Source organism: Aotus nancymaae, unplaced genomic scaffold (assembly GCF_030222135.1).
Source record: "Aotus nancymaae isolate 86718 unplaced genomic scaffold, 86718_ANA_hifiasm-v0.15.2.pri h1tg000033l, whole genome shotgun sequence".
Lineage (NCBI taxonomy): Eukaryota > Metazoa > Chordata > Mammalia > Primates > Aotidae > Aotus > Aotus nancymaae.
In genome coordinates, this window is record NW_026988447.1 from 23,724,539 (window position 1) to 23,738,168 (window position 13,630).

Below are 13,630 nucleotides of genomic sequence, written 5' to 3' on the forward strand. Positions count from 1 at the left end.
ATATAATCTGATCATAAGTTACTATCAAGTAAGTGGATAACTGAATACACAGGGTAGTTCAGAAATTCACTATTGGGAAAGGAAGATCACAGAAAAGCAGGATAACTGGTTCATTCATTTATAAGGAGAACCTTGATTAAATCTGCAAATAATTTTCAGTTTTTAATCTAATCTGCTTTCCTAATCTTCCTGGTGACTAGAAACAGGTTAGGAATGGGAGGTAGTGGAATAACATGAGGATTTCTGTTTTTTAACCACTGCCATAAAAGCTTGGGAAAAAGATAAACTCCAAATCACCCAAGAACATTCTTTCCTTAAAATGTTTTCAAAATAAATGAGACCAATCTTCAGAACAATGCACAACTGCGGATAAGTTAAAACCTTTAGAGGAAGGGGGATAACTGGGATAACTCTTGAGTACTGTATAATCCAGATGCAGGAGAAATGACATGTTTCCAGTTTCCTGGCAAAAGAAAATATAGGAAGGTAGTGTTTGGCATTTTAACATTTTATCTAAAACTGTGAAAACAGAAACAAATGTGCAAAACATATGACTGAAACAAACAAACAAACAAAAAACCCAAATGTACAACTCTAAAAATATGTGATCAATGTTTAATATTCTGAGGAATAAGTAACATAATCAAGAAAGATTTTTTAGCTGGATTCATTTACTCTGAATTCTTGGGAGAGTTAAAAATGAACTATCACACTCATTGATTTAGAACCATCAGATTTTACTTCTGGAAAATCTAATTCCTTTCAAAAGTTATAATTTTAATGTTAGCACAAAAATTACTTCCTAAAATTTCATTTTTAAAAAACATTTTGCAGCCAAAGATTCCTATTTTTGAATTACAGTACTGCAAGGCACATACAGAACTCACCTCCTTCAAAACACACAGAAGATATACTCCCTGAAATAGAATTTTAAAATCCTTGAACAATTAGAAATACTACAAAGTTAGCATTTTTTAGGTAAAAATGTTTCTCCTACAGGATCATGCAACTTTCTTAAAATCAATTCAGCACATACGTCTAAAGAATCCTTTTTAAAAACATTTGCACTTAAAATGCAGATACAGTGATGCTGAAGACACTAAACAAAAACTGAAAAGTACTGTATCTTGATAAATTTTGTTATTGCCTTCTTTAGAGATTTTATCATCTCTAGTTGATTTTCAAAGACTTGAATTTAATAATGGGGTAATTATACAAGACATAAAGGATTTTAAAAAACAATTATTTTCTTACCTCTAGCATCAATTCTTTTATAAAGAATGCTAAATAAATTACATTTTTTGTTCAGTAAAACTGAAGATAGACCATTTAAATGCTTCTACCAAATTTAATGCAGCTTAATTAGGGACCGGGTACATATTTTCTTCTGAACATTTTTGGTCAAGCATGTCTAACCATAAAAGCAAATGGAATTTTAAGAGGTAGATTTTTTTTTTTCCATGATGCATTTTGTTAATAAATGTGTCAAGAAAATAAAAACAAGCACTGAGTGTGTTCTCTTGAAGTATAAGGGTCTAATGAAAAATAAAAGATAGATATTTGTTATAGTCTGACATTTTAACAGTCATAGTATTAGACGTTTCGTGATCAGTGCATTTTGGACTCTCTAAGGATCAAAATACAAGTCTGCCAACTGTATTAAATCCTCCTCCACCCCCTCCACCAGTTGGTCCGCAGCTTCCTGGTGGGTCATTGTCATCAAATCCATTGGGCCGAAATGAACAAGAAGCAGATGCAGCTTGTAGGGCCCGGGCTCGAGCATTCAACTCTTGTTCCTAAAATTAAAAATAATTTTTATAAAATTAAAATGCTAAATACAATGGATGGTTATATCACCTATAGAAATATTTTAAACTACCTTAATCCTTATAAGCATTCTTCAAATCTTAGTAACTTTGAAATAAAAGCACCTAAGAAAAAAAATTTCTCTAAGTAAATATTACAGTTCCTGCAACACTCTCTAAAACATATTGGAATAGATTGTTTTCTAATATATTTAACGTAGAATTCAAAGATTATCACAATAGATTATTCTCCAGCAATTGGGGCTATTTTGGAAGTGGGTGATAACAGTTAAAGGTATGGATAAAGGAAGAAGACTGAATTTTTTTCTACCCTTTCCATAGGCTATTTCTCAATAAACAATAAGACTAGTTTCAAAAAACACTGACAAGTAAAATGAAGCCTACCTCCTTACAGTAATATCTAAAACTTTTCCTTATCAGGAAAACTGTTATCAGAAATCAGTGATATTCATCTAGATGCCAGGCATGTATTAGGTACTCAATAAATATTAATGATTTCAGATTAGAATAGTATTAGGTGCTTAGCTTCAAAGGGGGCAAATGTGAATAAATAATGGCAGACTCATTTGGCAAGGTGTACAACTGTATTCTAAAACTGGGGACCCACAAACTCTTTGGAAAAATATGCAAAATATTCTGGCATGTGCCTATTTTTCTGGGAGAGGATCTACAGATTTCAAATGGAGTTGGTGAAAATAAGGTCTAAAAGTTACTGGTCACAGGATAACCCTGAACTTGTTAGCATAAGCATCCTGAAGGGCTTTTAAAATACAGTTAACATTAATAATAAAAATTTTATTATTTCAGTTTTTCAACTTAACGCCTAGTGACTTTGTTCCACCTGGCAAGGTAATATTATTTTATAATTTCTATCTAAAATGATTTAGTTAACTATTCTTCCCCTTTCACAAAATGCTCAAGTTTTCATTGTGAAGAAAAGACCCAGGCATACCCTAACACTTATCCCTCACATGAATACCTTATTTTTTCAGTAGAAGACAGCACCTTTTGTTCAAGTCTCAGTACACAAAATCATCAAGAATCACCTATTTTTATGGCTGAAAGGGACCTTTGCTAAATTCTTGTAACAAAATGGCTTAACTAACCAGTCTCTGATAGAGCTTTTAAAACTTAATTTGCAAAATATTTCTGAAAAACATTTTTGTAATCTACTGCGTCATTTACATTTGCAATTGCTGGCTCTTTGGTATAATGTCTACCTACACAGTATTTTTAAGGTGATATATATATTAATTTATCCTTTCATCTATAAAATTAAAGAATTACAAATGTTTTACAGATTTAAAATAAGTGCCATAAGTAACATCAGAAACAGACACACAACCCCCGCCAATCCTCATTGTTCTAGCTCTCTAATGTATTAAATTATCCAAACAAGCAATGAAACTATGACTCTGTATCTGAGAAGCAATACACGGTTTCAGATATATAGATGATGTTCCCTAATAAATTAAAACTTAACAAACATGTAAGGTAGAGCTCAAGAAGTTCTGCCTGAACTTCTGCACTAAAAGATATGGCAAATTTTGCATAGACATTTTTATACAGTGATTTCCTTTCAGAAACTATGTTGAATGACATAAAATACAAAATTAGTAACTCCATTGCATCTGTACCCATGAAACCTATATTGTATTTCAAGATATACAGCATCCCAAAAAAGGAATATTCCTTTTCTGCTTTATTATTTATAGAAGTATACGGCTGACAGAAAAAATGTGTGGTATTCTGTTTTCTGACAATAAACTTAGACAGTGGATAAAAATAGGAAAAACTGTCTTTCATTTTACTTAATATAGGTAACAACATTGTATACAGTGCCAAAATTATGATTATCATAGAATGTGTAATTTATATCAAGTACTAAAGTTAATTCTAATTTCAGTAGACTACAGGTCTAGTCACAGAAAAGTTACTGCTCCTTAAGACAAATAATTTTCAGTATATATTTCTCATTCAAGTACAAGTGTTGGCATTAATCCTTTTATTTTTCTTTAAACTGTACATATATATATAGAATATACTCTTCTGAATGTATGAAAAAGAAAAAGAAGAAGTTAAACTACCACTTCCTCCAAAGAAACAAAGGAAAGAAATCAAGTAAGAAAAGATGGGAAGCGGTCTGTGGCTGATGCAGGATAGATGGGTGAGGATCTGGACAATGCAATGATGATGCATTACACAATCTCTCACTGGATCCTAACCAAAGGCTTAGTTTTTGTAATCCAGACACTAAAACAATAGTGATACTCCTAATGGAAGTTGGACTGAAGGGAAAGAAATATATGAAGAAAAAATGTTTCAAAAATTTACTTCCGAGATTCACAATTTGTATTGTTTTCTCAAATGTCAGGCAATGATACACAGAGTAGAAAATGGTTTATCATAAAAGATTTTTTGCCTGGGTTTTTAAAAACCATGGATCTTGCCAATATTCAAAAGAGCAACATATTCTAACACTTGTAAATCTGGTTGTGGCTAGATTTAAAATTGAAAAATAAAATCCTAAAATTAAAAAATGAAATTCTAAAAAAAACTCCTTAAAATTGTCACAAGGTGAGTTTCTCTTGTGATTATGAAACACTAAAATGAAAGCAGCTACCCTGATATGAACAAAAATAGTAAATAGATTAGCAATATTGTTTAAGAGCAGAGGAAATAAAAATGTTCACTTCACATCCTTACTTTTACTATTTAAGTTTTTATAACTGTTTTATAAATAGGTATACTGCTATTTCTTAAAGCTATAGTACAGACATAATAATCTATTATGAAGCATGACATATTTTTATAATTATATCTCAAAAATGATATAAAAATGAAGATGGTAGTAAGAATGAAAACACACATGTACATGATCCATGTGTTTAAAACTAAAAAGTGATAGCTGAAAACTGCTGTATACACAACCTCAACACTATAGTTTCCTATTGCCTGGCAATTATGAGCACGTGTGCATTCACATAACAGAATAAACAACATAGTCTCTTAACATGCACTTAAAATACCAGAATGATCTGATTAAATGGTATGAAAAACTTCACAATTTAAGCCTTTATCAATCACTGTATTTAAAAGTAAATAGGCTGGGCACAGTGGCTCATGCCTACAATCTTAGCACTTCGGGAGGCCAAGGTGGGCAGATCACTTGAGGCCAGAAGTTTGAAACCAGCCTGGCCAACATGGCAAAACCCTATCTCTACTAAAAATACAAAAAAATTTACTGGAAATGGTGGGGTATGCCTGTCATCCCAGCTACTTGGGTGGCTGAGACCTCAGAATCGCTTGCAGTGAGCTGAGATCGCACCACTGCACTCCAGCTTGGGTGACAGCGTGAGACTGTCGAAAATTAAATAAATGTAAATAATCACACTCTAACTACAAATTTCTAATTAAGAGTTGATTATTGGGCCACATGCAGTGGCCCAGCACTTTGGGAGGCTGAGGAAGAAAGATTGGTTGAGACCAGGAGTTCCAGACTAGCCTGGGTAAAATAGCAAGATAGTCTTTAAATTTTTTTTTTTTTTTTTTTTTTTTGAGACAAGAGTTTTGCTCTTGTTACCAAGGCTGGAGTGCAATGGCACGATCTCGGCTCACTGCAACCTCCGTCTCCTGGGTTCAAGCAATTCTCCTGCCTCAGCCTCCTGAGTAGCTGGGACTACAGGCGTGCGCCACCATGCCCAGCTAATTTTTTGTATTTTTAGTAGAGACGGGGTTTCACCATGTTGACCAGGATGGTCTCGATCTCTTGACCTTGTGATCCACCCGTCTCGGCCTCCCAAAGTGCTGGGATTATAGGCGTGAGCCACCGCGCCCGGCCAATTTTTTTTTTTTTTAATTAGCCAGGCATGGTGACATATGCCTGTACTCCTTAGCTACTCAGGAGGCTGAAGCAGGAGGATTACTTGAGCCCAGGAGTTCAATGCTACAGTAAGCCACGATCATGCCACTGCACCTCAGCCTGGGTGACAGAATGAGACAGTCTCAAAAAAAAAAAAAAAAGAAAATTGCATATTTATTATTATATTTTGCTTTCAAAGGGTACTCTGATAATGAAACTTTGATTTACTACCTAGTCTTAATACAGGTAGATACCTTAATGGAAAATTTGGCAGTATCTTTTTTTTGCATTAAACAACCTGTCAATATGAAACTTAAGATCGAATTTAGAACTGCACAACACTGGAAAACTGAATTAACACAATACATAATGCTTTTTCTTTATAATAAAGTAACATAAGGGCCTTAAAATAATAATGACAAGATGGCTCCTCATGCTCAAATATTGCATAATCAAAAAGTAATGGGGTAAACTGCAAGATAAACTGGAAAATCTCTGACTATACAAGCATTTGGGATTCTAATCACAGAAATGAGGGTAGTTTTTTGTCTTTCAAAACCTGTATTTCTCCTTTGACAAATATGTTTCACTCAATCACTGATACATAAATAATCATCCAAAAGTCAAAACTGTAATAGGCCTTGTATCTCTATCTTTTATATTACAGAAATTTTCTATTTCAAACTAACCCTTTCCTCCTCATTCCACCTTTTCAAACTTCAAGAGTCGTGAAGATCTAACTAGGACTTACATAATATCTAGGAAGGACACGGTTGAATATATTTTATTTCTAGTATGTTGATCATAAGCCATCTGACTGGATGTCAGAGTCTTCAGTAGTTAATCAGTTCAAATATTCTGATTTTCTTTTTTATTTTCCGTAAAGTTAATTTTTTTGTGTGTCACGTAAGAACATTGCTATACTTCTTTAAAAATGCGTCAGATGAGTATTTTATAATGCAGTATATTTGAAAGCTTTTAAGAAAATTTCCCTCTAAAAATCAGTATTATATTGGCTCACTTCTTATTCTATCTGTAGTTTTTAGGAGTGACATTCAAACACAAAATTTTTAAAACGCACTCATTAAGACTCGAAATCACTTGGACTACCCAATAAATGTATCTAGAATTTCACCTGTAATTTACTGCTAGCCCTGTATGTTGAGAAATTGGTAAGCTTCAAACAAAAAAAATTCTTTCAGCAAGACAACTTTTTATTAGCCTTTACTTAAGTAATAAAATCACTAACTTCTTGAAAGAAGTATATTTATGAATAAATTTATCTCATATAAAAACATTCCATGGCTTTTATTTACAACTGTATTATCTCCTTGGTTTTACTGCCCACATCCTCAAAGAATATGAATATCTTTTCTTTACATAATCTATCTTTTAGTGTTTTTTTTATCTTATCCACCTACATATCAATAAATGGCTCTTAAAATATTTACACAAAGGTCTTGCAGGTATAAACACCACATTTAGCAGTTGTTTCCCCTGGTGGGTGAGACTGAGGGGAAAAGGGAGGATATGTCCACTTTATTAAACTTTCTGTATTTCTGTATGGCATGATTTCATAATGAGCCATCATTTGTAATTAACACATAAAATGTTACATTCTGCATTACCATCTAATTGCCACTTTTCATTTAAATTAAGTCACAATATTAGAAAGTAAGGCAATTTAATTTTACAGGTTGAGAATGTCATATAAATCCAGAATCAAATTTCAGAATTTCATAAAAACTTATCAGTTAGATTTTAAAATTAGGGCACTCATTTAACTATCTGTCAATTATTTAATATTTTCCATGAATAATAAAGCTTATAATTCCAACTTACCTGTAAATATAGTTTATTGTCTTTTGTTATAGCATCCATAAGTTCTTTCTGTAGAGGTGGGTCTCCATTTATCCAGAGTCCACTGGTTGGGTTATTACCACTTAAACCATTAGTACTATTCTGTTTTTTATACAAAAGCACATAAGCTGTGTCCTTTGGAAACCTACTTGTAATTTTCTGGACTGACTGAAATGAAGTAAATGTCACTCTACTGTCATTAAATAAAAACCATTCTTTTGACATTTCTTTATTTTCCAAATCTTGTTCGATAATTGCACTGGGATTCTCTCTCCCTAGTAAATGACTCTGGGAGGATGCTAATGCCAGAGCTTCAGATTGGTGGCACATCTGATATGAAGACTCTGTACTTGTGACATTTCTGGCATAAGAATAGTAATGGCCACTTTCAGAGGATACACCAGAGTGAACCACAACAGAACTTAATAGATAGGGCACCAATTTTGTGCAGGAAGCTTCATCAGTCCCTGAAGGCTTTAATTTTTTAGCAAGGTTCTCACTAATATCAGTGAAGTCAACATCTACAGACCAACTTTCTGACAATGAAGAGAAAGAAGTAGTTCTTTTAACTGGCAACTCCAAAACCAGTGGCAGTGATACATTGTCTAAAATTTTTCTTCTCACATGATACTTCTGATCATATGAAAATCTCAGTAGAGTAAGAATAAGGTATTCCGGTTCCTCCGTGATTTGCATAGTTTTCTCAGCATTCTGCAGAGAGGCACAGTTTCCACAATAATATTGGTTATCACCAGTAAGAATCTCTGGAGCCAAAAAATAATTTAGTAAGTCAGTTACTGAAGGTGTGGTTTCACCTCCTGGTTTCTGAGGTACATCTTTATTAACAAGAATCTTGTTAGATTCATTAGGGACAGAAGTGTTTTCAGAAGAGTAAAACTCATCGGGAGGACTGCCTATGGTTCTTTCATTCACAACTGAGTCACAGATAAAGGCAGCTGTCGTTGGATTATAAACTACTGGTTCTTCTGAAGGACTGGGTACAGTGGCTTGCATTAGACCACCATCTTGTGCATTGGATGATGACGTTGTATGTTGGAAAGACATGTTTTCCAAAGAGGAAGGACAAAAGGCAAGAGAAAGATCTGTAAAGGCTTCCACTTTTTGTGAGGTACTCCTGCAGTTCAAACAACATATGTGAGTTCGTAGTTTTCCTCCAAACATTTTTTCTATTAAAGTCTTCTCACCATCACTTGTACGAGGGGTCTCTGTTAGTACAGCTGCTTTACTAGTTACTTCCTGTAAAGAAGTTTCACTGCATTCCAGAATTTCAGAAGTCTTGTATGAGGACTGAACTCTCAAGATCTTTTCTTCTTCATGGAGCCTGCAGGAGAGTATATCATTATATAGTTACTTAAATTAACTTCAAATGTCATTTCTATTTAAAAATATTAGTGGCTTCTATAAACTGTTTTAATCAAATTTAATGCTTAATATAAAGAAATCAGGTTTTATTCCTGTTTTAATTAAAAACAAATTGAACAGTTTGAGAATGCAGAAAAAATAGCTAAGTGGCTTTTACTACTCTATATTCTCATTACACCTTCTTCATACTGCTACTTAATAGAACTTATTACATTACAGTTAATTATAAATGTTCCTTAACTGTCTTATATACCTCCGTCTTCCTGACATCTCATAGAAAGTCAGGCACAAAGAAACCACTGAATAGATTCTTAGCTGAATGGAAGGAAAGCTACACATACCGAGCCCAAATAACTTTATTAGTCATTCCACACAGTAGAAAAAAGACAGGAAGATAACAGATGATAACAGGTTTTATTAATTAAGTGGTCAGGTGACAATAAAATATATCAAACCCATACAATTATGAACTAGTCTAAAAGAGTGGCTCTTAAATTTTTTGGTCCCAGGACCCCTTTATACTCTTACAAATAATTAAAAAATAAAGAGCTTTCCTTTATATGGGTTATATCTATTGACATTTACTGTCAGAACTGAGAAAAGTAATAAAATATTAACATTTAACAACAATAAACCCATTATTTAATATTAACATTTTAAAAATGAAAAAGTTATATTTTTTAAAACAAAAAAAAGCAAGAATGGCAGTGTTTTACATTTTGTAGATATTTTAAGTATCTGGCTTAATAGAAAACAGCTGGAGCCTCATATCTCTGCATTCTATTGTTATATGTTTTTTTGGATGAAGGATATAAAGAAAATCTGGCCTCACACAATTATGTTGTTGGAAAAAAGAAGACCTCACAGACTCCTGAAAGTGTTTTGGGAACCCGCAGGGGTCCTTGTATCACACTTTGAGAACAGCTGGTCTCACGGAAGAAAATTCAAAAAAGAAAACAAATTAAAAACAAAAGAAAACATAAAAATATGTTTTTAAAAAACAAAAAAAAACAAGAAATGCAATGGTATTTTAAAATGTAACATTTGAAATATGTTTTTAAAGGTAAAAACAATATTAAGTAGAATTAAACTGTTATGAAAGACAACATTCAAATCATGATTTTAAGAATACTTTTTACCTGTCAAGGAGAAATCTGAGGTATTCAGAACAGTCTTGCTGTGATCTGGGAGTAAACCATGGAGGTCTGGAAGCCTCAAAGAATATCCGAGGTGCGTATGCTTCCCTCTTTTGATGGCAGTTGAGAAAATATAAGGAAGTGATTCTTATAGCATGAACCAAGTAACTGAAATCTTAATATACAGTGTTTAATAAAGATTATTTAAAGTTACATTGCATCAGCCTTTACTAAAAAGTGCCAGATATGGCAACTTAGGGACAGGTAAAATTATTTAGAAATAAAATTAGGTAATTTTTAGCCATAACTTGAGGAGAATTAAGAGCTAGAGAAACTTATGTGACTTGCCCAGGGTCATACAGCTAAATGAGTGGCACAGGGCATTAAAGTAGAACCTATGTCTACTTTACTAAACCCAATACAGTATATATATGCCTATGTATACATATATACATATGTATTTTATATATAATAAATACAGACTAGTGATAAAGTCACTCTAAGTCTCGATATAATGCTCCTGGTATCATCCCTCTGTGATAGTCACATGTTTGAGTCCACAATTTTTTGAAATATCAAATTTAAAAAAGATTAATGTATATTTTGAACAAGGTAATAAGGGAAAAACTCTACAGAGTTATGCATACCTACTAATTTTCCTTGACTAGGTACATGTCATAAATGTGCAGATTGTGAGTACACTGGTTAGGGACCCTTGCTAATTTTTTTTTTTTAAAGTATAGAGGCAGTGTAAACCTCCCCTAAGATTTTTTTAGTTAATACAGTAAGTTAATACATATCTGTATTTAGTAAGTTAATACAGTATATATCTGCCTACATATACATATATATTTTATGAATAATAAATACAGACTAGTGATAAAGAAAGCACAACAATCAATTTGCAAGGAAGCAACAGAGGAGTGAAGAAGGAGATAGTTTTCATTTCATGTCCCTTGGTCTTGATATGGTAAATTTAATTTGTGAACATACTTCCCCCAGATAAAGAATAATAAAATCATCTGAGTATAACTCATAGGCCATTACTATCATCTCATATCAATCCTGTCTAGATTCTTTCCATTTAAGAAGTTATACCTGAGATATTTCTCAGCTTGTAGAAAGAAAATAAAAGCATTCCCATCAATTGAATCCCATCAATTCTCAAGCTATTTTTTCTTCTGGCTCTAACTACAACTCCTTCAGACCACTGTGAGATAAAGGCAATGAAAGTAAAACCAGAAAAGTAATCATATATATTATAAATAAATGATATCTATATTATTCATGCATATAGGCTCAAAATCTAATCTAAAAGTTCTTTGAACATAAAGACTCAATGCTTATCATTGACTACATATAGTGTCTCTTAATAAATGTCTGTTGAGTGAATATTTACTATATATGACCACCTTGGTGCCATTAACATAAATTAATTACCATGGATTAACGTGTGGACATGAAAGATCACCACGAAAGTTTAAGCTCTGGAACTTATCAGATAAACAGAACCGCAGAGATCTTTATTTATAATGAATGGGTACATATAAGAAAAGAAAAAAAAGCCCAGGCACCACAATATTATTTTAGTTGCTCATTATTGTACAAATCTGTTAATTTAGTATCAGAAAACAAAGATGCATTTAAAAATAATTCTTCATGAAGGAGCTTATTTATTGGATAGAAAATCATATTTTCTTTGTAAAAATTTCTAGATCAATGGGTCAGCATAATATTCAGCTACAAAAATGGGAAGCAAGAGAAAAATATAGAAACTTAGGGCATATCCTGATATGTAGATATTTCAGGCAGTACCTCTTTAGCATTTCTAAGGATTTGTTGTACTGGGTGAGATATCTAATATATTATTTCATCAGTTAAGGTATAATGTAAAGTTTAATGAATATTATCATGCAGTTAACCTAAACATACTTTATGCAGATACACACTCACCTGCGTATGAGCCAGAAAGGCAAAAAGATGCTGTAATTTTTTCATTAATGAATTGCACCCATTTAGATTTAAAGATAATACTTGTCTCCTGAAACTGAAAGAGAATATAATGATTTATGTATATGTGTGTACACACACTTGCATTTTTAAAAAGCTTTTTTTTTTCTTTGAGACAGAGTCTCCTTTTGTTGCCCAGGCTGGAGGGCAGTGGCACAATCTCAGCTCACTGCAACCTCCGCCTCCCAGGTTCAAGTGATTCTCGTGCCTCAGCTTCCCAAGTAGCTGGGACCACAGGTGTATGCTACCGTGCCCAGCTAATTTTTGTGACTTTTGTAGAGACAGGGTTTCACCACGTTGGCCAGGCTGGTCTTGAACTCCTGGCCTCAAATGATCCAGCTACCTCGGCCTCCCAAAGTGCTGGAATTACAGCCATGAGCCACTGTGCCTAGCCATTTAAAAGCATTTCTTAAAAGCTAAAAGCAAGTTAGTTCAAGAATTTATTATCCTTAAAGTAAAACTTCATTTACCTACGGAAGTTATCTACCTGTACTACAGTAAAGGAGGAGGGGAGAATGACAATGAACTAACACTTACTATATAGTCTGTTAATGGCCTATGTGCTATAACATATTTCTATTTTCTAGATTAGCAAATAGAAGTAGGTTAAACCATTAATTTATAACATAAGTAAACAACTTAAATCCTTTCAAATCTTCATAAAATAAAAAATATGCTGTCATTAAAATACACTATAAAGTTAAAGTGATTTCAAGAGTATAGCATGGGAAAAGAATAAACTACTCAAAAAAAAAAAAGCAAAGGGACAATTGGGTGTCCATCTGGTAAAAAATGTAGTTAGATAAGATTATACACCATCACAGATATCACAGGACTAATGAGCTAGATATAAAATATAAAACTACTGAAGTCCGTAAAATAAAGAAAGAACAAATTTAGAGTAAAGGTTTTCTAAAGTCCAGATACTATAAATGAAAAGTGGAAGACTGGAATACATAAACTAATTATAAATAAAACACCCCATAAACTTGAATTGTGACTCAAAAAAAGCATGTAGCAAAGGATGATCATCCAGAGTATATATGAATCAACAGGAAAACAAAAAAGACCCAACAAAAAGATGTACAAAAAGAGCAGATTATTTGGAAGAAAAACACAAATGAATAAACAAAAATAACAGAGAGAAAAACTCTACAATTAGCAGCCATATGCAAATTAAAAGAGACTTTTTCTTCATATTGGCAAAAAATTAAAAAGATTGTTTTGCTGCTAAAGGTACAGGGTCTATGTAGAATTTTATATTAGCATCAGAGTTCAAAATGCTATAGTTTTTTTGGAAAGCAAGTTGAAAGATATTCAAAGGATATTCAAGATATGGAAGATACTCAAAGAAAATCTCCTATATCTGTATAAGGGCAGAGATACGTTAATTATAAGCAGAACAATCTAATATTCATCAATAGGAGTATTACTAAATAAATGATGGCATACACATTTACTGGGAATGACACAGATCTGTATTGCCTTAACATGGGAAGATTTCCAATACAAATTATTAAATGATAAAAGCAAGTGGCTGGAAAAGGTTATAA

The 13,630-nt window shown here is 32.7% G+C and overlaps 1 protein-coding gene across 2 annotated transcripts in view; it reads right to left on the reverse strand.

The window, feature by feature from the left end:
* Positions 1-601: 601 nt before the first annotated feature.
* USP38 (ubiquitin specific peptidase 38) overlaps positions 602-13,630 on the reverse strand; it is a 38,116-nt gene continuing 25,087 nt past the window's right edge. For both annotated transcript variants that reach the window (XM_012453975.3, XM_012453973.3), the window contains 4 exons: positions 12,021-12,114; positions 10,071-10,177; positions 7,531-8,890; positions 602-1,796 (listed from right to left, as the gene is read on the reverse strand). In XM_012453975.3, the coding sequence (XP_012309398.2) occupies positions 1,635-1,796; positions 7,531-8,890; positions 10,071-10,177; positions 12,021-12,114 (1,723 nt within the window). In that variant the 3' untranslated portion in view covers positions 602-1,634. The remainder of the gene's footprint in view (positions 1,797-7,530; positions 8,891-10,070; positions 10,178-12,020; positions 12,115-13,630) is intronic.